We start from the raw sequence: 27,403 nt of genomic DNA, 5'->3' as shown, positions 1-27,403 counted from the left end.
AGCAGCCAAGCAGGCCCCTCCTCAAGAGTGCTTGTGGCAGAGCGCGTGCAGGCAGCCGCCGCTCGGCAGGTTCAGTCCCTCTCCCGCCATGCCTTTGCAGAGCACAGAGCGCTCTGTTTTGCTGAGGGATGATGCAAACCCTTGGATGGAGCTCAGCACTGGAACTGCATGGAGAGGCAGGCAGGCAGGCAGGCAGGCAATCCTTTGCACTGCTCTTGAAAGAAGGGCACATGCCCTGGGGGAAGACGCATCAAGGCGTTTCTAGGGATGTGCAGCAGTTGTGACATCACTCCACCAAATTTATTCATTGTGACTTCATTTGTTTGAAAATGTACACCCAGACTCTCTATGCAATGCAATCAGTCTCTTCTTGTACGACATTGTATCAGGCTGGTCTGGTCAAGAGCTTTGCGTCAGTCAGTGGGGGAGAGTTAGGAAGAGCCTAGAAAAAGAGGGAGGAGACATCAGAATGCTGTACCAGTGACTGACTCCTAGCTGAATTTGCTTGTAGTCTGGGGCCCTTTGGTGCTACCAAGGCACTGCGTTTCTGCCAGGAGTTGGAGCTGAAATTAAAATGATGGTTCCACACAGCATTTGATATAGAACTATTTTATCCAGCAATGCCCATTCTCCTGGCCAAGTTCCTTCTACGATATTTACTCAGAAGTCAGTCCCATTCAGAAAAGAGTCTCAGCAATGTTAATTAAAAGCTTGAAATTTTCCCCCTTCTTTTGTTGCTTCCTACTGCTTCTTTACTGATTAATAGCATCCCTTAATTTTCTCTTGATGTCAGTTCCCACTCCCCAGTAGGGGTGGGGCTTTAATCGCTATTTCCTCTCATTATTATTTTCCATTCCTTTTTAAATATAGCACTATTTCATTACATTAAAATGAAAAATTGAAAAATAAAAAAACAAGTAATAAAGCACCCCCCACAGGAAAATGACATTAAGGGGCAATTAAGAAAGTCTGTTGACGGGGCAATTAACAACTATTCATCAGCAACTCCACTGTCATGTTCAACAGGAAGCAATAAAAAGGCAGAAAATGCAAGCAGGAAGCTTTTATATAAAGACACAGTAGACCTGAAAACCCCAATAGCACTTTGCCAGTCTATGCTGTCCAGGTTGGCTCAGCAATTTCATTTTTAAATAATAATTTAAAAGGTTGTTACAAATCAGGTCAGGCACAGAAAGTACTGGAATGATATCTGGATTCTCTGTAAAAAGCAAGTGGAAAAAGGAAGCAAATTCCAAACTAAACCATTAATGTGTAAGCAACCAGTGATGGTAAATACACATGCTGAATATTCTGTGGGAAGGGCATCACTCTCCACTTGTGCAAACAAATTTGCAGTATTCTCACCTCTGTCTTACATGTCCCCCAGTATATTCCTTTTACAGATGGGGAGACATCTGCTCAGACCAGTGTTGTCTGCACCTAGGTTGCTCAAGAAGGGGCTTCCCCACTTACCAAGGGCTTTTGCTTCCCCCTTTCCCCACTTCTTGCAATTGCCGCAAACCACAGGATGCCTTGTCCTTACTGTCGCTATTGGGGTGGGGGTGGCGTGGCATTACTTTGCATTACTTGGAGAAACTGCCTCCAGGGCAGGAGTAGGACTGGTAAAAGGGCCAGAAATGAGAGGCATAAAATTGCAGCTGCTCTCTGCGGAGAGGATCCTGGGCCCTGCCACGGACTATACTTGACAGCTGTGCAGTCAAGAGGGCACCAAGGGCTATTTGTCCGCCATTATTGAGGAGATTATCTGGATTCATCTGACCCTGGCATGAATATTGTGAAGGAGAGCAGTGGGGCGGCAGGCTCATTGGCCTGGCTTCATCTTTAGTCAAACGGAAGGGACTTTCCAGGTGGTCAGACTACGGATCCCAAGGCATAAACCAGACTTGGTTTGGTCCAGACCAGGAGCCTGCAAAGAAATCAGGTGGGAGGTGCACAGGTCTGCTGAGGGGATGGAAACTACAAGGGCAGTTGAGGAGACATGGTGCAGGATCCGACCCCTTGAGATGTAGAAGAACCTGCTGCCCTGCAATCTCGGATTTGCCCATGTTAATGCATTTGAAAAGGCCTCCATCTGAGGAGGGGGCCTGAGTTAAAAAACAAAGACGCCAGGAGAGGGGAGACAACCTGATGGGGACTTGAGGGGCTCCTGGGGAAAAGTAAATCCTCGGACATAAGACAACCCCCCGCTTCTCTCCCTGCCATCCCCCGCTGGGTCCCAGCCTGCTGAGGTTCATGCTTACCTTGTCGGACGCACCTGTGCCGGCACTCTTTGAGCTTCTTGAAGTTGTTTTGGTTCCCGTGGCACCCACCATAGCTGAATCTCTTACATTTTTTGGTGTTCCAGTCATAAAACCAGTTCCGGATTTTGGCATCACAGGGGCCAGGCTTAGGAGGCAGCCTGCAAATATCTGAGATCATGAAGGAAGAGCAAGGGAGGGCTGAAAGCTGGAGCAGGACAAGGAGTGGCCTTCGTTCTGCACTATGTCTCTTTGAGGCTCCCCTCCCTCCATCTCCCTGGCCTGGTCTTCCTCTGAAGGGCTGTTGGTCCTGGCAGTCCTAAAGTCATGTTGCCAGGGCAGAACCGAATGCATGCAGAGTTTTCCAGGTAAGGCATTTATGGTGCCATCACTCTGCTTCATTCATGGATGAGGGGCAGGGGGGGGGGGGCTGATGTCGTTGTCATCCACTTGTAACCCTCCAGGGTTTTCCCACCAGCTATCCATCTTTTTTCTCACCATGGAAAATCCATTAAAGAAGAAAAGGCAGAATTCAGTGCCTTCTGCCTGTTAGCACTAGGACCCATCCAACTGGAAGCACCCTATTCCAATTTATTCAGACATGATTTATCTAAATAAATATCCTTAATTTTTAATTCTCTGTGTGTGAGTATATATTGATGAAGCTAATACTCCATTGTGACGCACCACGTCTGAAGCTGAAACATGGCTAAGGGTTTTCACGCGTCTGCGGAGGACACGCATTAACAGTACGCAGCTCAGTTCCCACAGAAGTTCAGCATTATTCAGAGAAGGACCCAGTCCTTCTCTGAATGGGACCCCTTTCCTCTGTGTCCCTCCCAACCAGCAATATTTGGGTCTCACCTTTGACGGGGGTGGTGCAGCGCAATGCACACCCAAAGGAGCAGCACTTCTGATCTCCAGGACAGGTTCCGTCATGCGTGCAGTGTACTAAGCACTCTGCCGTGACAACTTCGGGACTCGGGAGACAGAACCCTGGCTTTTCTGGAATACAAAACAACGCCATGGGTGCTGGGTGTGAAGGGGCTGGTGGAACATGGTTTGTGTGGCCCCCGTGGGTTGTCAGCTGCCATAAGAATCTACAAGGGTACAAATGGGTGGCAGTAGGGGTGGTGCATGAAGCGGGTGGACTCCCAGCTGCTCTCAGGGATCAGCTGCATGGAGAGGAGTGTGGTTTCATCACGGATGCTCCTAGGTACATCAGAAGAGCCCTGAAGCTGGATCAGGCCAGGGGTCTGTCTGGTCCAGCATTCAGTTCACATAGTGGCTGACCAGCTGTCTGCGGGAAACCCACAAGCAGGACATGAGTGCAACAGCCCATGCTCCCAGCAACTGCTGTGCACAGGAGCACTGCCTCTGACACTGGACACAGCATGTAACCATCAGGACTAGTAGCCATTGATGGCCTCCTCCTCCTCCTCCTCCTCCTCCTCCATGAATTTGCACAATCCCCTAAATCTATGGGGCCCTTCTCTTTCCCAGAGAGAGAGAGACAGATTGAGACCCCGACCTGGATTTTTGTTCTGGAGCTTGCATGAGCACTGTGGCAATTCAACTGCCAGCACCCCCTGCTGACCATGGCTCCCTGGCATGGGGGCAGAGCAGGTGTCAGCCTACATTGGACTAGGCTGCTGAGTGCAGAACACGACAGGGGCCAGAAAGTCCAGGGGTGTCCAAGGTGTTGCATTCTGAGCTCATCCAGGTGAGAAGGGCCACCTGTGAGCCGCCTGAGGGGCTGTCACCCAAGAGGGGCAAGGGCCCTTTCCCACAGCCCCTCACCCACATGGTGGTTACTCCCACCTATATTTCTTGCTTTCACTCACCAATGTGTCCACAGTTGCGATGACATTCTTCGATGGTGTAAAACCAGTTGAGGTTCCATGGGCAACCTGTGTAAATGAAAGGCTCACACATCTTGGAGGTCATGTTGTAGAAGAAGCGACTTTTGGGCTCACCACATCTGTCGGAGTCCTTTGGGAAGGTGGTGCACATGCCTCTAACTGCAGAGAGAAGGGTGGGCTTTGAGGAAGGGGAGGTTCCTCCTCCTCCTCATTTAATTTATATGCCACTTTTCCACAAAAGCGCCCAAAGCAACTAACAAAACACCAATACAACAACAAAAAAGCATGCCAACACATCACTATAACAGAACCTCATTACAATCATAAACAACTCATTTCACTGATACTAACATATGATTTCAGATTAATTACGAAACAGGTAAAATCAAACATAGAATCATAGAATAGTAGGGTTGGAAGGGGCCTACAAGGCCATCGAGTCCAAACCCCTGCTCAATGCAGGAATCCAAGTCACAGCATCCCTGACAGATGGCTGTCCAGCCTCGTCTTGAACGCCTCCAGTGTGGGAGAGCCCACCACCTCCCCAGGTAATTGGTTCCATTGTCGTATTGCTCTTACAGTCAGGACATTTTTCCTGATGTTCAGCTGGAATCTGGCTTCCTGTCACTTGAGCCCATTATTCCGTGTCCTGCACTCTGGGATGATCAAGAAGAGATCCTGGCCTTCTTCTCTGTGACAACCTTTCAAGTACTTGAAGAGTGCTATCATATCTCCCCTCAGTCTTCTCTTCTCAAGGCTAAACATGCCCAGTTCTTTCAGTCTCTCTTCATAGGGCTTTGTTTCCAGTCCCCTGATCATCTTGGTTGCCCTCCTCTGAACCCTCTCCAGTTTGTCTGCATCCTTCTTAAAGCGTGGTGCCCAGAACTGGACACAGTACTCCAGCTGAGGCCTAACCAGTGCTGAGTAGAGGGGAACTAGTACTTCCTGGGATTTGGAAGCGATGCTTCTATGAATGCAGCCCAAAAGAGCATTTGCCTTTTTTGCAGCCACAGCACATTGTTGGCTCATATTCAGCTTGTGATCGACAACAATTCCAAGATCCTTCTCGCTTGTCGTGTGGTTGAGCCACGTATCCCCCATCTTGTAACTGTGCATTTGGTTTCTTTTTCCTAGGCGCAGAACTTGGCATTTATCCCTATTAAATGTCATTCTGTTGTTTTCTGCCCAGCGCTCCAGGCTATCCAGATCACTTTGAATTCTGTTTCTGTCTTCCAAAGTATTAGCTATCCCGCCCAATTTGGTGTCATCTGCAAATTTGATCAGCATTCCCTGCACCTCCTCCTCCAAGTCATTCATAAAAATGTTGAAGAGCACTGGGCCCAGGACTGAGCCCTGCGGTACCCCGCTCGTTACCTCTCCCCAGTTTGAGAAGGTCCCACTGATAAGCACCCTTTGAGTCCGATTCTGTAGCCAACTGTGGATCCACCGGATCGTTGTTTCATCTAGCCCACTTTGAGCTCGTTTGCTCATCAGGAGATCATGGGGCACTTTGTCGAAAGCTTTGCTGAAGTTGAGGTATATGATGTCTACAGCATTCCCACGGTCTACAAGGGAGGTTACTTGATCCAAAAATGAGATCAGATTTGTCTGGCAGGACTTGTTTTTGACAAATCCATGTTGGCGTCGAGTAATCACGGCACTGTTTTCAAGGTGCTTCCAGATGGATTGCTTTATCATCTGCTCCCGAATTTTCCCAGGGATTGATGTCAGACTGACTGGTCTGTAGTTCCCAGGTTCCTCCTCTTTACCCTTTTGGAAGATAGGGACAACATTAGCCCTCCTCCAGTCATCTGGCCCTTCCCCCGTCCTTCATGATTTCTCGAAGAGAATAGACAGCGGTTCTGAGGGTTCTTCTGCCAGTTCCTTTATTACTCTAGGATGCAGTTCATCTGGCCCTGGAGATCTGAACTCATTCAAAGTAATTAGGTGTTCCTTGACCATATGCCTATCGATCTCAAGCTGCAATCCTGCCCCTTCAGCCTGTAGTTCGCCTTTGCCAGGGGGGTCATAGACCCTCTTTTGGGAGAAGACTGAGCCAAAGTAGGAATTGAGCACCTCTGCCTTTTCTTTGTCATCTGTTATCGTTTTGCCATCCTTATTTAATAGCTGAACCACCATTTCTTTCCTCTGCCTTTTACTATGCATGTAGCTGAAGAAAGCCTTTTTGTTGTTTTTAGCATCCCTCGCTAACCTCAGCTCATTCTCAGCTTTAGCCTTCCTGACGCCATCCCTGCAATTCTGTGCTACCTGCCTGTACTCTTCCTTTGTTACTTGGCCTTCTTTCCACTTCCTAGATGTGTCCTTTTTTGTTTTCAGGTCATCCCTAAGCTTTTTGTGAAGCCACATTGGCTTCTTCTGTTGTCTTCCACCTTTTCTTCTTGTTGGAATGGTTTGTGATTGTGCCTTGAGAATTTCCTTTTTTAAAAGCTCCCACCCATCTTGGACTCCTTTTCTCGTTAGCATTGCTTGCCATGGGACCTTACTGATCATTGTTCTGAGTTTATGAAAATCAGCTTTCCTAAAATCCAGGGTACGCGTTTGACTACACTCAGCTTTTGCTTCCCTTAGAACCAAGAACTCAAATGCAACATGGTCGCTTTCCCCCAGAGTTCCTGTAACTGCTACTTGATCCACTAAGTCATCTCTGTTGGTTAGGATCAAGTCAAGGATAACCGATCCTCTAGTTCCTTCCTCTACTTTCTGTAGGAGGAAGTTATCCGCCACAGAAGTCAGGCATTTCCTGGAGGGGCCATGTTTTGCAGAATTTGTCTCCCAACTAATATCAGGGAAATTGAAGCCTCCCATTACTACTACATCGCGCTTCCTTAAAACATTGGCTATTTGCTTTTTAAAAGTTTCATCCTTGTCTTCTCCTTGATTGGGTTTCCGGTAGTAGACTCCGACCACCAGGTTCCTTTTATTCTTTGCTCCATTTGTTTCAACCCAGATGCTCTCGATGGGGCTACCAAGCTCATCCTCCTGTATTTCTGTGCAGAGATATGTATTTTTCACATACAGTGCAACCCCACCTCCCTTTCTGTTCCTCCTGTTCTTTTTGAACAAGCTGCATTGTTCAAAAAGAACAATGCAACATTGCAACACAATATCTATTATGATCTTTCAGTAGTGTGTAGACTGGAGCCCAATAAACTAGAGCTTTCCTATGCATTAAGGAAATGCATAGAGTTAATAAACTCTACTGTTTAGAGTTGTACTGTTAGAGTTAATAAACTCTACGAACTGCAACAGCTACGCCAGGAAAACAACGTTCAGAAAACAGAAGCCAGATTTCTTGCAGCCTACAGCAGTTGACCTCTCCCGTGCTCCACTCTCTCATGCTGGTGAAGTTCTCAAGGATCCAAGAGAGACAAGGGTGGTGGTGTTCAGTCTCTTCTCCTGTGCTCTGCATGTTTCTGCTGCTCTGCCCTCTGCCCAAGAACTCAGGCAGCCCCTTCCCCAAGGATGGTGATCATAGAATCGTAGCATCACAGAGCTGAAAGGGGCCACTTAAGTCAAGCCCCTGCCCAGTGCAGAAATCCAGTTTAAAGCAGCCCTGACAGATGACTGTCCAGTCTCCACTTGAATACCTCCAGCAACTGAAAGCTCACCACCTCCCTAGGAAGATGGTTCCATGGTCTAACTGCTCTGATTGTCAGGACATTTTCGTGATGTTCAGCTGAAATCTGCTTTCCTGTAACTTAAGCCCCTTATGTTGTGTCCTACAGTCATAAAGAACAGGCTGCAACTCTTTGTGTGACCCTTTAGGTACCTGAAAAGCACTATCATATCCTCCCTCAGTCTTCTCTTCTCAAGGCTAAACATACCCAGTTCCTTCAACCTTTTCTCTTGGTCTTAGTTGCTATTCCCCTGATCATCTTTGCTGCCCTTCTCTGAACTTGTTCCAGTTTATTGGAATCCTTCGTAAAGTGTGGTGTCCATAAATGAACACAGTATTTGTGGTAAGGTCTGATCAGTGCAGAGTAGAGTGGAATTATGACTTCCCGTGATTTAGAAACATGATGGTATATGTGGTGCATCTGAAATTGAAAATCTGGCCCACTATTTAATGGGATACCAATTATATTCCAGTTGTAGGGAACATTATTTATCTCCATTTCTTGGCCATATGAAAAACTGGGTGGCTGAGGACAAGCTGGATTTTCTTTTATGAAAGAAAATGAAAACATTTTCTTTCTAACCAGTTGGTGACTCAGAGCGTCACCCTCTTTGCAGTTAAGGCAGCCAGTTGAAGGAAAAAAGAAAAGGAAAAGTTGTCTGATTAAATGAGCCATGTAACTGTTTTTAAATCATGTGGGGTCATAAGGGGTTCATAAAACCTCATTTTATTCAAGTGTGTGTGTGTGTATAAATTTTAGATTCTTTTATGTTAGTTTCACATTTTAAGATTTATGTATTATTGTTTATTTTAAAGGTGTGCTTATTGTGTTTCAAATGGTCTGGACTGGATGGCATTACGACTAGCCCATGAGACCTCAAGCTGCACTCCCACCCTTTCAAGCTGCTTGTCCCATATGACACAGGATGGGACACGATCCTCCGTTGCGGGAAGACTGAGCCAAAACAGGAGCAGCGCAGTTCTGCCTGTTCTTCATCACCTGTCAGCATTTTGCCATCTTTGCTGAGCAGCTGGCCCACCGTTACTTTTGTTCTCCTTTTAACGAGGGGGGGGGGGATCATAATGGAAATGCACTGAGACTCGGTCAGCTTTTTTCTGCTTTCCCCTGAAATTGGCTTTGGTCTGTCAGCAGCACACTAAGCTGAAACATGCCGACTCTACCCCTGCCCAGCCAGCGGCTTTCGCAGGCCACAGTGCGCGCTCATAGATTCATAGAATAGTAGGGTTGGAAGGGGCCTACAAGGCCATCCAGTCCAACCCCCTGCTCAATGCAGGAATCCAAGTCACAGCATCCCTGACAGATGGCTGTCCAGCCTCATCTTGAAGGCCTCCAGTGTGGGAGAGCCCACCACCTCCCCAGGGAATTGGCTCCATTGTCGTATTGCTCTTACAGTCAGGACGTTTTTCCTGATGTTCAGCCGGAATCTGGCTTCCTGTCACTTGAGCCCATTATTCCGTGTCCTGCACTCTGGCATGATCCAGAAGGGATCCTGGCCTTCTTCTCTGTGACAACCTTTCAAGTACTTGAAGAGTGCTACCCTGTCTCCCCTCAGTCTTCTCTTCTCAAGGCTAAGCATGCCCAGTTCTTTCAGTCTCTCTTCATAGGGCTTTGTTTCCAGTCCCCTGATCATCTTGGTTGCCCTCCTCTGAACCCTCTCCAGTTTGTCTGCATCCTTCTTAAAGTGTGGTGCCCAGAACTCGACACAGTACTCCAGATGAGGCCTAACCAGTGCTGAGTAGAGGGGAACTAGTACTTCCCGGGATTTGGAAGCGATGCTTCTATGAATGCAGCCCAAAATAGAATTTGCCTTTTTTGCAGCCACATCACATTGTTGGCTCATATTCAGCTTGTGATCGACAACTATTCCAAGATCCTTCTCGCTTGTAGTGTGGTTGAGCCATGTATCCCCCATCTTGTAACTGTGCATTTGGTTTCTTTTTCCTAGGTGCAGAACTTGGCATTTTTCCTTATTAAATGTCATTCTGTTGTTTTCTGCCCAGCGCTCCAGTCTATCCAGATCACTTTGAATTTTGTTTCTGTCTTCCAAAGTATTAGCTATCCCTCCCAATTTTGTGTCATCTGCAAATTTGATCAGCATTCCCTGCACCTCCTCCTCCAAGTCATTCATAAAAATGTTGAAGAGCACTGGGCCCAGGACCGAGCCCTGCGGTACCCCACTCGTTACCTCTCCCCAGTTTGAGAAGGTCCCATTGAGAAGCACTCTTTGAGTCCAATTCTGTAGCCAACTGTGGATCCACCAGACCGTTGTTTCATCTAGCCCACTTTGAGCTAGTTTGCTCATCAGGATATCATGGGGCACTTTGTCGAAAGCTTTGCTGAAGTCGAGGTATACGATGTCCACAGCATTCCCACGGTCTACAAGGGAGGTTACTTGATCCAAAAATGAGATCAGATTTGTCTGGCAGGACTTGTTTTTGACAAATCCATGTTGGCTTCGAACATGGATTCATCCGCCTTGCTTTGGGGTGGCATGGGCACAGTCAACCACATCTGAGAGCCTTGGTCTCCGCCGCCCTCTTTCCCCTGCTCAGGACAGGAAATGCATTGCAAGGGCTATCAGGCATCCAGAGAAAGGCGCAGAGCCCTTGTCTGGACATTGCCCTATGTCCCACCAGCAAGCGTGCTTGCCAGTCTTTCTCCGCAGAAACAAGACTCCCATATCGCTAAAGCGTTAAACCCTTAAAGCAGGGAATCTTTAACACGTCCCAAGGTTGGATGAGAGTCTCTGTAAACACTCCCCCCACACACACTTTCTGTGCATGTTTACTGGGAAGCAGGAAATAAATCTCATTCCCCTGCAGTGAGTATGGGGTTAATTTGTGTTGGCTTTCAGTCCGGGAGCAATACCATTTCAATACCAAACTGAGTCACTACTAATAAAATCCCTCTGGACCCTCTAAGCATATTCAAAGGGCAGTTATCCATCCCTGCCCCCTGCAAATAGCCATAGACCTATACACTAGATCAAATTCAGCAGCAGGGTTTCCAGGGCGCATGGCATGGCCTTCAGGCAGCTTTAAACTTTTGAGCCCTAACACTTTTCTTAGGCATTAAGGCCTGGCCTCTGAGCATATACAGAATTCCCTTCCCATAGCATAGAAAGTGACCCTAACCAATAAGGAAACAGCAACAACACAGGAATGGGGTGGAACAGCTCTTTCTGGCCCACTTTTCACAGATCAGGTCATCACTCATTAGTCAGACAAGAAATGCCTTACAACTTGGGAGGGTGGCCACGCAAGACCCCCGACCTGAGAACTGCTGCCTGCCCTGAGAGAGGCATGGGCCCAGGCTCAAGGTCAGCACCCTGAGCCCCCCCAGCAGCTGCAAGAGGGCACCAGCTCTACTGTGCTGTACAAAGGGGGATTTTGCCTCTCCTCTGCCCCTATGGATGAATGAGGCCTTGACTCTTCTCGTTGGACTCCTCCAGCTCCCTCTCTGGAACAAGCATCCCTTTCCTCCCGAGAATCCACCAGGTGACCATAGCTTGCAAGGTTACAAGGACATTCTGCATCTAAAGAACAATATTGACAGTATGAAGCATTCACGTTTGAGTGACTCAGACAAGGAGGAGGAAGAAAACAAAAACCGCAGAAAGATGCTCAACAAACAACTCAGCGGAAAATAACCTTATTCACCTGCACTGCTGCCGCCTCTGAGGCACCTGAACCGAAATCAGACCCAAGATCAGCACTACCACTGCTGACTGCAAGAGAAAACGCCCTCCGAAAGCTTGTCATCATTAGTAGTGGCCCTGTGCCAGGCGGTGAGGGGGAGAAGCTGACCCCCCCCAGCAGTAAAGAGACTGACACATCTGTGAACCAAGACCAGTGGTGCAGCTGTAAGCGCAGCGTACGACGTCAGTGTGTTGCAACTGGAAGATGTTTGTGGTCTGCTGTTAGAGTAGAGGTAGTGTCATCATTCATAAACTTTCTCTACGTCAGACTACAAGTATATACTATCTCAAAGGTGCCTTCCCTTTAGACACTATTGACCCCCAGAGAAATGATCAATGCAGGCTGGTCGAGTCCATTTCTGGCAACAAGGCTGTGGCAGAATTTTTCTCAAGTGTCTGCAGTAACTGGCCAGTAGTTCTGGAAATACCAGAAACAGACACTCCAGACTGTGACACAAAATATTCTAATAAGCTGCAGGTTTACTACAAAAATCTAAATAAATAAATAAATAAATAAATAAATACCGTGTTTGCTTTGATGTTGGTACTGTTTCCCCACTCTATGAGAGGGATTGCAATCCAATAAAATCCCCTCACCGTATGTCCCTGGTAGAAGAATCTATGAATTCAAGACTATTTGTTTCAGAGAACGGCATAAGAGCTGTAGCTTATGATCTACATCCTGCTGAAGCAAAAATTTTATCAAAAAAAGAATGAAGATACAGAAAACCAGACATCACAGTGTACAGGGAGAGAAATTTTGTTAAGAGGTTTTTCAGGAAAAACTGGTGGTTTGTAAGAACCCTAAGAATTATTGTGTAATGAGCCCCTATATTCTACTGTTTCAATTCAATTTCACTAAAATTTCATACCTCTGGTCAGGGTTTCGGTGGCTTCCAATTTGTATGTGTGTTTTTGGTTCATTGATTAAATTTTATGTGTCCATTTGTGTTCACTGGGTGTCCAAAAGCTAGGACTGGGTGCCCATTTGGACACACAACTATTACTTAAAAATGCCTTGTTCAGTGGCCTGCCTCCTTCCATTTCCTGTATGTGTCCTTTTAGATTTTCAGATCATCACTATGCTTTTTGTGTAGCCCCGTTGGCTTCTTCTGTTGTCTTCCATTTTCCTCCATCTTTGGGATTGCTTCTGATTGTGCTTTAGTATCTCCCATCCCTCTTGAACACTTCTTCCTGGTAGGTTTTCTTGCCATGGGATCCTACTTATCATTGTTGTTATTGCTGTCCAGTCGTTCAGTCATGTCCGACTCTTCGTGACCCCATGGACCATAGCACACCAGGCCTTCCTGTCCTCCGCTCTCTCCCGGAGTGTGCTCAGGTCCCAATTTATTAAAATACGCTGTCTTGATTTTAATAAAGTCCAAGGCACACGCTCCACTACACTCAGCTTTAGTTTTCCTTAAAATTGAGAACTCAAACATTACATGGTCACTTTCCCCCAAAGTTCCTGCTACTTTCACCTCACCAACTAACTCTTCCCTATTGGAATCAGAATCAAGTTACGGATGGCTGATCTCATTCCTCCCTCCACCCTCTGAAAAAGAACACTGTCAGCAAAGCAAGTCAGGAATTTCCTGGAGAGACTATGCCTGACAGAGGGGCCCCCCCCCCATTTTAGGCTAATTAAAGTCTCCCATTATGGCTATTTCATGCTTCCCTGACATATCTGCAATTTGCTGTTGGAAAGCATCATCCACATCTTCTTGGCTGGGTGGCCAGTAGTAGAGTCCAAACACAGCATTGTTTTTATTCCTTCCTCCATTTAAAATAAATTTATTTTAACCCAGAACCTTTCCATAGGGCCACCATGTTCATTCTCTTGAATTTCTGTGCAGGTGTGTACATTTCTAACCGATAGTGCAGCTTCTCTCTCTCCTCCCCTTCTATGGCATCTGTTCTTTTCGAGTAAGTTATATCCTTCAATTGCTATGTTCCACTCATCTCATCAAGGGGCTCATCACACGGGCGCAGAATCCACTTCAATACCAGGACTTTCTCCACCTGGTTTCATCATGGGATTAGATCGGGCTCCTGTACAGAGTTGTTTCTGTCTCGTTATAGTCTGTTCCTCACCTTTTCACAGGGCGGCTACTTTTCCGTAAAGACGTTTCATGCACTGGGGGCATCATGAAATTTCCTCCCTGGTTCCCACCACTCCCCTCCCCTTTGCAGATTACTGGTGGTTTGGTTGTGATTGACACGTAATGCAGGTGGATAGCAACTTCCACTGAACTGCCTGGACCCCGCCCCCCAGGCACTGGTTTCCCAGAGAACTGCTGGCGTGCTGGTATGCCAGCCGTTTTGTGTTGTGGAGTAAGCAGCCAAAGCTGGGAGCAAAAGTTGGGGCATTGTGTTTAGTCACACCATGGCAGCAAGCCGGCAGGTCAGTATAACGACACCCCCACATCACTGCTGTCATCATCATGACCGCGCCCCCAGCAACCCCAAACAATGAGAGTTTTTCACGCTGCAGGAGAAGTGCATGGGCGGGCTGTGGTGCTCCCCTGGCGCAGACTGAAAAGATGCCGCATTTCTCCCATTTGGGGATAACGTGGGATAGGCAGGGGGAAATGGCAGGAAAATCACTGGAGGATTACGGCGTCGTGTAATGGACCCGCAAACTTCCATGAGTGGCCAGTCATGAATGTGCAATCAGTCACAGGTGTAGAGTTGCCCCAAGTCCCAGTTATACCTATTTAGTCAGATTTGCCTTCTTGAATCAAGAGTTCAAACTCATCCTGTTTATTTCCCATACTCTGAGCATTAGTATAAAGACACTGAAAGCCATGAATGTTATGCTCCAGTGACCTCCCAGCACTTTTATTAAGAGGTTTAACAGGCCCCACTGCAGCTGCTCTTTCAGTTCCTGCTCCTGTGCATGAGCCATCGCCTTCTGGGCATCTGCCATCATTGCTCCCCCAGGTTTCAGTTTAAGGCCCCCCTGATCAAACTCACTGTTCTTCAGGCAAGCCCATTCTTCCCAGTCTTGGTGAGGTGCAGTCCATCTCCTGCCAGCAGCCCTTCATCCAAACAGCATCAGCCATGGTGCCAGAAGCCAAATCTCTCCTGGCGACACCATCTTCCTAGCCAGTTGTTCACCTGCAGAATTCTTCTTTCCCTTTCTAGTCCTCTTCCATGGACTGGAATGATGGAGGGAGGACTAGACCACCTGAGCCGTCAAATCCTGAGCATCCTTCCTAGAGCGTCGTAGTCCGAGATGATGCGATCTTAGCTGCACTTGGCAGTATCGCTAGTTCCCACATGGATACGCACTGGGGGTAGCCGTCAGTGGGCTGGATAGTTTCGTAGCCACTCTCATATCTCCAGACCCATCCTCCTGGAGACAACACACCTCTTGAGCTAGTGGGTCTGGCTGGTGCACACACCCCTTCGATTCCTCGCAGTAGGGAGTCACCAGCCACAACCACCCTTCTCTCCCTCTTGCTACAGGGAGTGGTTCCATCCCAGCATCTTGCTTACTGCCCTGCGAGGTCTGCTACAGATCCTCCCCTGAAAGCTTGGAGCTGCTCCCTTTGCAAGAGCCTCAGAGTGGTTTCGTGGTCCCAGGGGTGCAGGGGGCCTCCAAACCTCTTCCTCTGCGCGCCACTGTCATCCATGCAGGCGGCTCCTCCTCTCCTTCATCCCGCTCCGGTTTCTGAGTAACCCACTTTTAACACCGTCCAAACAGGTGGCCATCACTGCATCCTGTGGCAATGGATCCCATAGCTTAACTCTGCGCTGTGTGAAGAGCTCCTTCCTTTCCTCTGTCCAGACTCTCCCACCAATCAGCTTCACGGGAGGACCCTGTTGGGTTCTAGTATTATGAGAGAGGGAGAAAAAAGTCTCCCTGTCCACATTCTCCACACCACGCATAGAGCTGTACACCTCTATCATCTCTCCCCTTACTTGCCCGTTCCCCAAGCGAAACAATCCCAGCTGTTGCAACCTTCTGCCATAGGGGAGATGCTCCAGCCCCTTGACCATTTTGGTTGCCCTTTTCTGCCCCTCTCCTGCTCTACAATGTCCTTTTTTTAGGTGCAGTATCCAGAACTGTACACAGTATACCAAGTCTGGTTGCACCATAGATTTGTATAGGTGGAATACGATCTTGGAAGCTTTATTTTCCTTTCCTTTCCTAATCACGCCTAACATGGCCTTTTCCTTTTCCACAGCAGCCCCACACTCGGCTGACCCTTTCATCAAGCTGCCCACCACCGCCAGTACTGGGAGGAGCGCATCGCCATCAGGGCCAGCAACCATTCATTCCCCCCGCCGCCTCCTCCCCTTTTAAAGCCACCCAGGTTGGTGGCCATCACTACATCTTGCGGTAGTGAATTCCATAGTTTAACTATGAGCTGATCAGGAATTCATTCTGGGAGGGAGCAAGCAGTGGGACTTGTTACTTCCAAAGAGAACAGGGTGTGGCTGGGAGAGGAAGGCAGCTGCAGCCGCAGCCGCAGCCCCAACTGCAACGCAAGCAGAGATCCACCTTGCCCTTGCGGCACAGAGAAAATGGCCGTGTCCGTATGGAGACGACTGCCACTTGAAAATTAGACCTGAGCAGCAATGGAGATCCTTGTGCACACACGTGCACACAGCCTGATTAGCCTTGCATGGAGTCCTCTGGTCTTCTGCACTGAGAGGCCAGGGGGAAGGCTGCCACAGAAACCAATGGCACCCATTGCACGGAGGAAGAGAGGCAGCAGGGCGTGTGTGAGATTCAGCGAGCACCTTGTCCGTTAGGAAGAGAGCAAGAAAGAGTTGCATCTCTAGCGCTCCACTTGCTCTGTGCAATGTTTGTGTCTTCCGCCCTTTCCTAGTTGCCAACATAGCATCGTCTTAAATTTCTGTCAGAGCACCAGAATGGGATTGCGCTCTGGCAGATAAACAATTCAGCGGCGAGTGCATCCGTCCCAATCCTTTTCAGCAGCAGCATTCCCCCCAACTGCAATGTGTGGATGGATGTTAGTGGGGCAAATGTCACTCTGTGAAGTGCTGTGTGGGGCCACCATTGAAGATCCGCCTCCAGCTCAGTGTGCCACAGCAGCAGTGGGAGTGTGGGGACGCTCCCGCCGCCTCGCTCACTGACAAAGCATTCCTGGGCTTTTTGCTCAAAAGGCATGCCGGAGCCATGCATGAATCACCGTGGTTTGCTCTGACGGGTTTGACGTCAAGTACTTCTGAATCATACTGGAAGTTGGTTTCTCTTGCTGACTCTGAGGAAATGTGGAACACGTATGTATTCCTGCCAAGCTGTTCACTCTTTCCCGTTTGCAGTCTCAAAGGCTGAGAGCTCACCGCTTCCCTTTCCGGACTCAGGGTCGCATGCAAAATCAGCAGACGTTCTGTGGAACTGAAGGTTTACTGGAGCCTGTGCGTCCTTCCAGACAAGTCTTTGGTTGTGCTATTGCCCTGCTTTATGCATGGAGTTTCAGGCCAGCGTCCAGACCATGATGCCTTCCGTGCAGTGCCCTCCTTTGTTCTGCCACCACTCCTTCTATCCTTTTCCTTACCATGGCAGGCACTTCCAGAGTGAGGGTTCCCACGCTGTCAGCGAGAAGGAATTGCACAGTTACTTCATTTTTTCTTAATGCACAGATCTTCTGCGGTAAGAGAAAAGACAGAAGACGCAGTGGGAAAACCCAGGAGAACTGAGTTGAGCACGTCCTCGTCATCACTGCATTTCTATCCCACTTTTTTCCTCTCACAAGGAACCCAAGGTGGCTTACATAGTCCTCCTTCTCTCCATTTTATCCCCACAACAACCCTGTGAGGTAGGTTAGGCTGAGAGTCAGTGACTGGCCCAAAGTCACCCAGGGAGCTTTATGGCCTGAGTGGGGACTAGAACCCAGGCCTCCCAAGTCCTAGTCCAGCACCCTAACCACTGCACCACACTGGTTCTCTCTACACCACACTGGCTCTCAGACACTGTCTGGAACGTCATAAAATTGTGCAAATGAGGCAGGATGATAGCAACACAAAAGCCTCATCTGGAGGCACCCAGGGAATCTGTCCATCAGAAGTCCAAACAGCTGCACCGTGCCTTCTCCTTGGTGGCGCGAGGAACCCTCCCTCCATCTGGAAGAACCCTGCCTGCCTTTCATGAGCTGTGACTGAACCTTTCAGAGGTTGGCTGGAGGTCTCCCCACTTTCCAACCATGTAAAGGAGCCACTTCTAAGAGCCCCATTCCTTCCTCTGCTTAGACATGACTAGTAATTTCTGTGAACTGCCCATAGAGCTGTGGCTATTGGGCGGAATAGAAATGCGATCAATCAATCAATCAATAGTAGATAGATTAGGGGTGGGTAGAGTTCAGGCCTGCAGGATCTACTTGGGCTTTGTTTGTTTTTACTAGAACCCCGAGGTCCTAACTGAAGCCAAGTGCAATGTTATGGTGGGCGGGGGGGGGGCACTCTTAGGGTGCTTCCAGACACAGGGATCTTAGAAGAGGCAATCGGAGGGCGCTGTGCGGATGCTCCATCTCTTTCTCCTTAATGCGGTTTTTGTGTTAAGGCAAAAGGCAGAAGTGGTAAGAAAACACGGGAGAGTCACGAGTACAAGGTGGCAGCATCTGGACCCCTGGGAAACCTCTGTGAACTCGGTGGGGTGATGGCACCACAGAAGCCTTGCCCGGAAGCACCCCTGGAATGCAGGAGGGTGCCTCTGAGCTCATGCTCCCCCCAGTGTCTGTGGAAAGTCCCAGAACTGGCCTCACTCACAGCCCCTCCACACAGAAATCTACTCCTTGTTTTCCCCAGCACTCTCCGTTTCACCCCTCAGTGGAGTGTGAATGAAGGAAGCTTGTTTTATCGACTGGTGCCACATTCCCTTTACAAGCTGGGAATGAGAAACCGTCGCCAGTCTCCTGCAGCAGATCACCTGGCGCTCTCTCAGCAGACCTGCCTTTAGCTTCTGCCCTGCCCTGAGTAAGATTCGCTTCCACTCCAGGACTGTGGAGCCCCTGGCACTCGGGGCTGGGCTCTGCAATTCGCGGGCCACCATCAAATGTTCTAACTGAAGCCCCTGAATGTGACGAGAGCTCCACCTCCAGCCCCTCATAGGTTCCACGAGGATGTGGTTCTGGGAAGGCAGGAGAAACCTTCAAGTTCAGCATCTCCCGGTGTCCAGCCAAGCTGCTGCAGTTGCATCTTGTGGCTAGGAAGTGAGGACCCCCCACTTCGGACTAGGCGTAGCCACAGCAGCGGGACCGTAAGACCACCATCCCAGCCCCGGCAGCCTACCTCGGAAGGCCAAAAGGCCACCCCCAAACATGGTCCCCGCTCACCCTCAGCCTCCCCGGCCCGTCAGTGCTCGAGCAACTACTCACACAGGGCGGACACCGATGGCAGGGCAGCCCACAGGACAAATGGCCCCACAACGGAGAGCCTGGACCTCATGGTGCTCCTGGAAGGCAGGTCTGGGAGACAGATGTGGCTGTTCAGGGCCAAGGCAGAGTAAGCCCTCCTCCCTTCCAGGCACTCCTCCCACAGGGCAGGGCTGGGGTGGCAGCAAAGCCAGACAGATCAGAGTGGCTGGCAGCTGACACCCGGCCCAGCTGGTTTTGCCTGACAACCAGCGAACAGCAGACAGTACACAGAACTCAAGTGGGGGTCAAACAATAGCTGCGTGTGCGTGCGCGTAATTTTCAGCAGCAATCTGGCACGGGACCCTGATATGGACTGGGAACAAGTTCCAGATTGGGACCCCGCAACTGGTTTTACTTCAGCAAAAGAAAGAAAAAGTAAATGTAACAGTGGCCATTTAAAACCCCGAGTGGGGTTGGACTCAATGGCCTTGTAGGCCCCTTCCAACCCTACTATTCTATGATACTATTCCATGAAAACATGCTTTTAAGGAAGGTTGTTCAGTTATTTGGCCCTATGTCTCTCCTGGACAGAACCAGGAAATGACCAAAGCCCTGGGCAGGCTTAGCCTTGAGAAGAGAAGACTGAGGGGAGACAGGGTAGTGCTCTTCAAGTGCTTGAAAGGTTGTGACAGAGAGGAAGGCCAGCATCTCTTCTCCATCATCCCAGAGTGCAGGACACGGAATTATTTATTTATTGCATTTATACCCTGCCTTTTTTTGTCTTGCAAGGAACCCAAGGTGGCTTACATTATCCTCCTCCCCTCCATTTTATCCTCACAACAACAACCCTGTGAGGTGGGTTGGGCTGAAAGTTTGTGACTAGCCCAAAGTCACCCAGTGAGCTTCCATGGCCGAGTGGGGACTAGAACCCAGATCTCCCAGCTCCTAGTCCAACACTCTTGCCACTACACCACACTGGCTCTCACACTGGGAATCATGGGCTCAGGTGACAGGAAGCCAGATTCCAGCTGAACATCAGGAGAAACGTCCTGTTAGAGCAATAAGACAATGGAACCAATGACCTGGGGAGGGGGTGGGCTCTCCCACACTGGAGACAGTCAAGACAAGGCTGGACAGCCACCTGTCAGGGATGCTCTGACTTGGATTCCTGCACTGAGCAGCAGGTTGGACTCGATGGCCTTGTAGGCCCCTTCCAACCCTACTGCGCGATATTGAGGTTGGACCACAGGAAAGGCTGTGAGAATCTTTCTCCCCTTCCCAGTTCCTCAAAGAAATCACAGCCTTTTGTTGATTCATGGTCAAGGGACCACCAGGTTATGAAGACAAGTTGTGGGGGATTTCCTCCGGCTTGATGAAAATGTAGCCGGATTTGCAGGCCAGGAGGGATGGGCTGGCTTCCCCTCCAGGGGTTGTGCAGGCAACTTTCCCCCCTCCACATTGTAGACACAGGAAACCTCAGCGTTCCAGCTCTTGAATTTGATTCCACCTTCGCCCACCTGCATTAGAATCGTTCCCATTGCCATGCATGCCTTTTCTGGCTCTCGTATCATTCCTACAATCTCTCTCTCTCTCGTCACATTCTCTACCATACGGGTGGGCAGAAGTGACAGCATGGCTAACGGTCAGGAATGCTGGGAGTTGCACTCCGAACATCTGGGGATCTACTTCCTGCCCACCTGTTCCACTGCATTAAAATGGGCTTGTTTAAAAACACCGATGGGATCTTGCGTCCAAGCTGCGTTGTTCCAGTCACTGTGCTCCTGCTGTGTAAGATCGCAGGAAGCGCCCTGCTGGATCAGACCAGGGTCCATCTGGTCCAGCATTCTGCTCACACAGCGGCCGACCCGCTCTCAGCCGGGAAGCCACAAGCAGGGCACGAGCGCGACAGCCCCCGTGTTCCCGCCCACGGTCCCCAGCCACTGGCACACGTGGGCTCCCTGCCTCCGGCGCTGGAGGGCGCACGCGGCCCTCTGGACTGGTTTGGCTCAGCTGCGCCCCCCTTCAAGGGAAGCCCCCCGGGGCACGGGAGCACCGCCCCGCCCCGCCCCGCTTCTGCAGCTGAGGCGCCTCCCTGGCCCTGCGATCCCGCGGGGGGGGCAGCCTGGCGCCCCCGGAGGGCCTGTGCCGCTCCTGCTGTTGCTCCGAGACTTCGCCGTCATGGCGATCACTCGAGACCGAGTCAGATCGTCTTCCAAAGACAGTCGATAAAAAAACCCACGCCAGTGCAAAGGCGGAGGTCCAAAGAGGAACTAGAACTTAAGAACGCCTGGCGGCTAAAGGGAGCTCAAGAAACCCGGCATTTTGCAGATGCCCGTGACGCACGGGGCTCTTTTAACGCCACAAAGGCCACCTGCGGACCAACACCCCGTGGTCCAAACCCCTGACGCTCAGTGGATGGTGCCGAACTGCTAACGGACCGAGTGTCCGCGGCACTGCGTTGGGAAGAGCATCGCCACAACCTCCTTGGCCGTAACTCCACGGCGGCCGGTGGGGTCTTCTCGCAAGTCCCACAAACACCAACCGGGGACGAGCGCGCCGCGCCCCCGCGTCTGGAGGAAGTCGGTGAAGCCGTCAACCGCACGAAGAACAACACAGCGAGCGGGCCCGACGGGGCCCCCGGGCCGAGGAAGCCCGTCGCCGCGGAACAGCCACCGCGGCGGCGCCTCGCCCGTTGGCCACGCTGGCCGGGAACGGCGGGGCTCGCAGCCGGCAGCCCCGAGGGCGCCAGCCGCGGGCGGCCGGGGCGCTCCGTGGGGCCGGAGCGCCGCCTCCAGCCCTGGGAGCTGCCCCTCGCTCGCCCTGGCGCGGCCGCGGCCGGCCAGGCAGGCAGACCCCGTCGGGCCGCCTTCCCCGCCGCCGCCGCGACGCGGCCTCCGCTGGCGGGCGGGCTTCCGGGCCGCGGGCCCGCTCGGGCGAGTTCCGGAGGCTGCTGCCGCCGGAGACGCCCGCGTGCGCACGCCCTTCCGGGCGGGGAGCCGCGGCCGGGACGCCGGCCTCGCTCGCGGCCGGGTTCCCGTGGGAGGCGGGCGCCGGAGGCTGATGCCGCTTCTGCGGCACCAGGTTCGCGCGCGCACCGCCCGGAGCGCGCCAGCCGCCGGGCGGCGCAGCCAAGTCGCGATCGCAGGGGCGGGCTGCCGGCCGAGCCCCCGACGGGCCCGCCGCACGCGCCCTCCCACGGGCTCCTCCCCGCCGGAGGAGCGGAGTCCGCGCGCTGCTGCTGCTGCAGGCGGAGAGCGCGCGGCAGGCGAGCTTGGGCGCGCGGTTCGCCCCCGGCGCAGCTGGCCCGGGAAGAGAGGGCGCGGGGCGTCGACGCCGCCCGGGCCTTCGCCCGCGGCCCAGCGCAGCCTCCGCTGGCGCGCCCCAGCAGAACGTCCCCAGCCGCCTCCTCGCGCCTCGGGCATCCGCGTGCGCCCAGAGGCGCCCGCGGCAGCCGACAACCGCGAGCGCTCCCCGGAGTGCCTGCGGCGCGGCTGGCCCAGAGGGCAGCCGGGGGCTGCGCGGCAGACCCCCCCCCCCGGGCAGCGCGAGATCTGCACGTCCCGGCGGAGCGCTCCGGGCCTCAAGAAGTAATTTGTGGGTTGTGGGCCTCGCCGCACCCCTCAGTCCAGGTGAGCCAAAGTGCTCCCGCAACAGACGTGTGTATTGCTCAAACAGTAATAGAGTAGAACAAAGCTTTGCAGTGATGAAACAAGCAAGACGCATCACCGTATGCGATACGGTCAGCATGAGCTGAAGCGCAATAGAAACCGCAGCGGGCATAACCGTATCAGGAGTCGCCCAGCGAAGCAGCCCTCATCCAGACCTTGGAGTTCCTTCACTGGCAGGCCGAGCTTGGGCCATCATGTTTGGGAGGCCTCTTGTTCTCTCGGGAGCTCTCTGCTCAGTGATGTCAAAATCTCGCTATTTATAACATTTTACCCAACATCAGCTCGAGTTTCTAGACTTACACCTAGATTTACATCTGTGCGGCTTGACTTTTTGGACTCGGTCATAGCTCCTGCCCATAACCTCAAGGGGGCCTCTCAGTCATGCAGCCAGCGAGGTGAGCATGAGCCTAGCTGAGCCCAGCTCCTGTTAGGGAAGGAAGAGCTGCCTCGGCCTCCACCAGAGACACGCTCTCATGATGTGGCCCACCTGCATCCTGCTCCTGCTTGACATCCTCGGTTGCATGAAAGCCAAGAACACTCTCCCAAAAGTGGTGAACCAGATTCGAGTAGACTTGAATGTATCCACCTGCTAGATCTGCAGCCATGTGCCAGTCCATGCCCATAGAGGCACACCAATGATCCAAATCCCACTAAATCAGATTAAAATGATTAAACCCCATTACCTAGATCTACCAGAAACAGCCACCTAGCAAGGTGTGCCATGTAATAAGCATAATTGTTTGTTCTCCTCCATGTGATCATTGCTTTGATCAAATGTTGTATCAAATTCCTTACTAAAACTATGCACAAAGCTGAACTGCACCAGGTGGTCTGTAGAATGCAAAGAGAAATGCGAAAAGAAGAGAAAGAGAGCAGTGAAAAGATTGAACAATTGATAACAATACAGACAAAGATGGTGAGCCTCATAGGCTCAACCGGGGGATTGTGACGGTAGGTTGGTTCAGGCGAGGTGCCTGATGGGGCTGTGTGTGTGCGTGTGCATGTGTGAGACCACAAGAAGGCAACTGTAACTTGCTCATAAGCAAGAAATTCCTATCCACCAAAGTAACTCATCCCTAAAGATAGGAAGGCTGCTGTGCTGATAAGCCTGTGCTGAGCACTAATTGGTTTCTGAGCATGCGTAGTGTGTCTTTCTTTGTTCTCCAACTTTCAGTCTGTATAAATGCATCCTGTTTTCTCTTTGGGGGAGAGACACAGCTTTGTCTGTCTCTGCTATGGCCATGATGTAAATTTTTGACTGTTCAACCTAACCTGACTTGGATATTTCCTTAACGTGTTGTTCACATAAAGCAGAGAGGCCAATATGCTACAGGCAGAGTGTTATGAAGTTGAGTGTTGCCAACATTACTAAGCTGGAAGGGACTGTGAATCTCTTTCTAATCAGAGGCACTGGGCTGTGAGGGATACTGAGCGGTCATTTAGATGGACCCCAAACACAGTATGGTTGTGGCTTCCCATCAGTGTGTTGCTTCCTTCTGTGTGTCAAGAGTTACAGGGGGCATTCCTGTTCTCGCCTCAACACAGGTTGGGCTGTGTGTCTATCCAGGCAGCTATACTCACATCCAATCCACATTTTCATATAAATCAGTCTTCAACTTTATTGAAAACACAACTTAAGCAGCAAATTGTTAATAAAAGCAGAGGATCCATGTGTAACTGTAGAAGGAGAGTCAATGCATGGTTGAGATTAAAGAGATGGTGCAGCCGAAGGGAAAAGACAATGCAAGGCCAGACCTTCCGGGCTGCAGCTCAGGGCAGCAGCAGAGAAGCAGGCCAGACGGAGGCCTGGCTTCTGCTGAGGAGGAACCGGCCCAGACAGGATGAGAAGCTCTTCCTAGGAACAAGCAATCAATGCCTGTGGCAGCAGACAGTGAAGCCTGGTCAGCTGCTGATAAACCGAAGCAGAGGAAATGAGCCATTCCAAAGGCAAGGGCCGCGGGGCCCTGTGGCAGATAACACGGCCAGCGCCCAGGTGGGGCAGAGGGGGCACTGCTGCTGCAGCCTGTGACTGGTGAGCACCGGCAGCATTAAGGGAAGAAGAAGTGCTCCAAAGTGCTGAATTGCTGTGGCTGCTGACATTTGGCAAGGAAGGAAAGGGAAAGAGGAGGGCAAGGGACAGTGCAGGATGTGTTTTGTGCATGCGCTGTTGATCTGTTCTTAATTGGGTGGGGGTGTTGAAGGGCAGTGGAATAGGGTGGTACTGAGTTGCTAGAAGGTTGGCAGTTTTCATGATTTTAGAGTTTGTTCTCGTAGCTGTATTCACACACAGTGAAGGCCGTACTTTGTGCTACCGGCAGAAGCTAAAACAATGCACAGCAGTTGTTCTTCACACTGTGTACCTTCTAACCGATAGGGGATGCTCTTCTCTGTACTGTGAGAAACTATTTTTGCTGCCAAAGGAGAAAGACCTTGGAAAGGGGGAAGCGAGCAGTGTGTTCTTTCACACAAAAGATAGATACAATTCAGAAAGATTGGTACGCTCCTGGATTTGCTGCAGGAGCCCAGCAATATTGCCAATCTTGCTCAATCAGCCTTGATCACAATGTGGGAAAAACCTGTGAGGGTTGAGCAAGCAGCCCATCCTCCCCTGTGGGGGCCATTTGTAAATATTCCGATTGATTTTATCCAGATGCCGAAATGCTGTAATTACCAAGATGTGCTTGTGATAATTCATTGACATGTTTTCCAAGTGAGTCAATTTGCAGGCCAAGTCATGCAAGAACTGTGTCAAGACCTGAGAATCAAACAGAATCAAAAAGTCATGCAAGAACCGTGTAATGCAAGAACTGTGTCAAGACCTGAGAATCAAACAGAATCAAAAAGGGTAAAAAGGGGGAACTTGGGAACTACAGACCAGTCAGTGTGACATCAATCCCTGGGAAAATTCTGGAGCAGATGATAAAGCAATCCATCTGGAAGCACCTTGAAAACCATGCCGTGATTACTCAAAGCCAACATGGATTTGTCAAGAACAAGTCCTGCCAGACAAATCTGATCTCATTTTTTGATCAAGTCACCTCCCTTGTAGACGGTGGGAATGCTGTGGACATCATATACCACGACTTCAGCAAAGCTTTCGACAAAGTGCCCCATGATCTCCTGATGAGCAAACTAGCTCAAAGTGGGCAAGATGAAACAACGACCCGGTGGATCCACAGCTGGCTACAGAATCGGACTCAAAGAGTGCTTCTCAATGGGACCTTCTCAAACTGGGGAGAGGTAACGAGTGGGGTACCGCAGGGCTCAGTCCTGGGCCCAGCGCTCTTCAACATTTTTATGAATTTTTATGAATGACTTGGAGGTGGAGGTGCAGGGAATGCTGATCACATTTGCAGATGACACAAAATTGGGCAGGATAGCTAATACTTTGGAAGACAGAAACAAAATTCAAAGTGATCTGGATAGACTGGAGCGCTGGGCAGAAAACAACAGAATGACATTTAATAGGGATAAATGCCAAGTTCTGCACCTAGGAAAAAGAAACCAAATGCACAGTTACAAGATGGGGGATATGTGGCTCAACAGCACTACAAGCGAGAAGGATCTTGGAATTGTTGTCGATCACAAGCTGAATATGAGCCAACAATGTGATGTGGCTGCAAAAAAGGCAAATGCTCTTTTGGGCTGCATTCATAGAAGCATCGCTTCCGAATCCCGGGAAGTACTAGTTCCCCTCTACTCAGCACTGCTGAGGCCTCATGTTGACTACTGTGTCCAGTTCTGGGCGCCACACTTGAAGAAGGATGCAGACAAACTGGAGAGAGTTCAGAGGAGGGCAACAAAGATGATCAGGGGACTGGAAACAAAGCCCTATGAAGAGAGACTGAAAGAACTGGGCACGTTTAGCCTTGAGAAGAGAAGACTGAGGGGAGATAGGATAGCGCTCTTCAAGTACTTGAAAGGTTGTCACAGAGAAGAAGGCCAGCATCTCTTCTCGATCATCCCAGAGTGCAGGACACGGAATCACAGGCTCAAGTGACAGGAAGCCAGATTCCGGCTGAACGTCAGGAAAAAAACCCTGTTAGAGCAATATGACAATGGAACCAATTACCTAGGGAGGCGGTGGGCTCTCCCACACTGGAGGCGTTCAAGACGAGGCTGGACAGCCATCTGTCGGGGATGCTCTGCCTTGGATTCCTGCATTGAGCAGGGGGTTGGACTCGATGGCCTTGTAGGCCCCTTCCAACCCCACTATTCTATGATGCTATGATTCTGTGCACTGCCCTTACCATCCGCAGTCAGCAGGTAGAGAGACAGACTGGAATCTTAAAGAACGAGCTGCCAAAGTTGCGTGACGAGCTGGCGCTCAAACGGACGGATGCACCGCCACCCGCTCTCGTGAGCATGACGAGCACTCCCAGCAGGGTTAATGGACCGAGCCCACATGAAATCCTCGTGGCGAGGCCAATGGGGCTCCCAGTCCCGCCTCCATGTGCTAAAGAACTTTTTAGAACTGACAAACTGTATTAGAGTATTACGAAGGACTACGCCTTTCTTCGCAGGCCAAAGAAGCCCTACTGGCTCCACCTGCTTCAGGCCGCCGCATCTGCCCGGCTGACAAGGTGCGCGCAAAAGTTTTCCGGAGGAAGAGCGCCTCACGACCCCCGCCAAACAAAGGAGAACACCGCCAGAGCAAGGGAGGTAGTGGGCTACCTAGGGAGGCGGTGGGCTCTCCCACACTGGAGGCGTTCAAGACGAGGCTGGGCGGCCATCTGTCAGGGATGCTCTGACTCTGATTCCTGCACTAAGCAGGGGTTGGACTCAATGGTCTTGTAGGCCCCTTCCAGCCCCACTGTTCCATGATTCTGTGATTCTAAGGGACGGAAGGCCAGGCTGAGTGTGCTGTGATGTGGTGGGTCCCTGAAATGCACCCCCCCCCATCCAGGAGGAGGAGGAAGAAAATAGTAGGC

At 50.8% G+C, this 27,403-nt stretch overlaps 1 protein-coding gene across 3 annotated transcripts; it reads right to left on the bottom strand.

The window, feature by feature from the left end:
- Positions 1-263: 263 nt before the first annotated feature.
- Positions 264-22,705, bottom strand: LOC146349108 (BPTI/Kunitz domain-containing protein-like). 3 transcript variants are annotated; one of them, XM_084854589.1, is made up of 6 exons: positions 18,826-18,949; positions 17,011-17,100; positions 4,103-4,279; positions 3,123-3,263; positions 2,262-2,429; positions 264-442 (listed from the first exon to the last, which is right to left on the bottom strand). In XM_084854589.1, exons 3-6 carry the CDS (start codon positions 4,269-4,271, stop codon positions 432-434), a joined length of 489 nt encoding a protein of 162 aa, XP_084710715.1. In that variant the 5' UTR covers positions 4,272-4,279; positions 17,011-17,100; positions 18,826-18,949; the 3' UTR covers positions 264-431. The 3 variants fall into 3 exon arrangements, with proteins under 3 accessions (XP_084710715.1, XP_084710716.1, XP_084710714.1); XM_084854590.1 differs by lacking the exons at positions 17,011-17,100; positions 18,826-18,949 and adding an exon at positions 22,628-22,705; XM_084854588.1 differs by lacking the exon at positions 17,011-17,100 and having other exon boundaries at positions 18,826-19,068.
- Positions 22,706-27,403: the final 4,698 nt, after the last annotated feature.

This window comes from Heloderma suspectum, chromosome 4 (genome assembly GCF_057233095.1).
Source record: "Heloderma suspectum isolate Gila_16-S chromosome 4, 16-S_ref, whole genome shotgun sequence".
Classification (NCBI taxonomy): domain Eukaryota; kingdom Metazoa; phylum Chordata; class Lepidosauria; order Squamata; family Helodermatidae; genus Heloderma; species Heloderma suspectum.
This window is presented reverse-complemented; position numbering and strand designations above follow the sequence as displayed.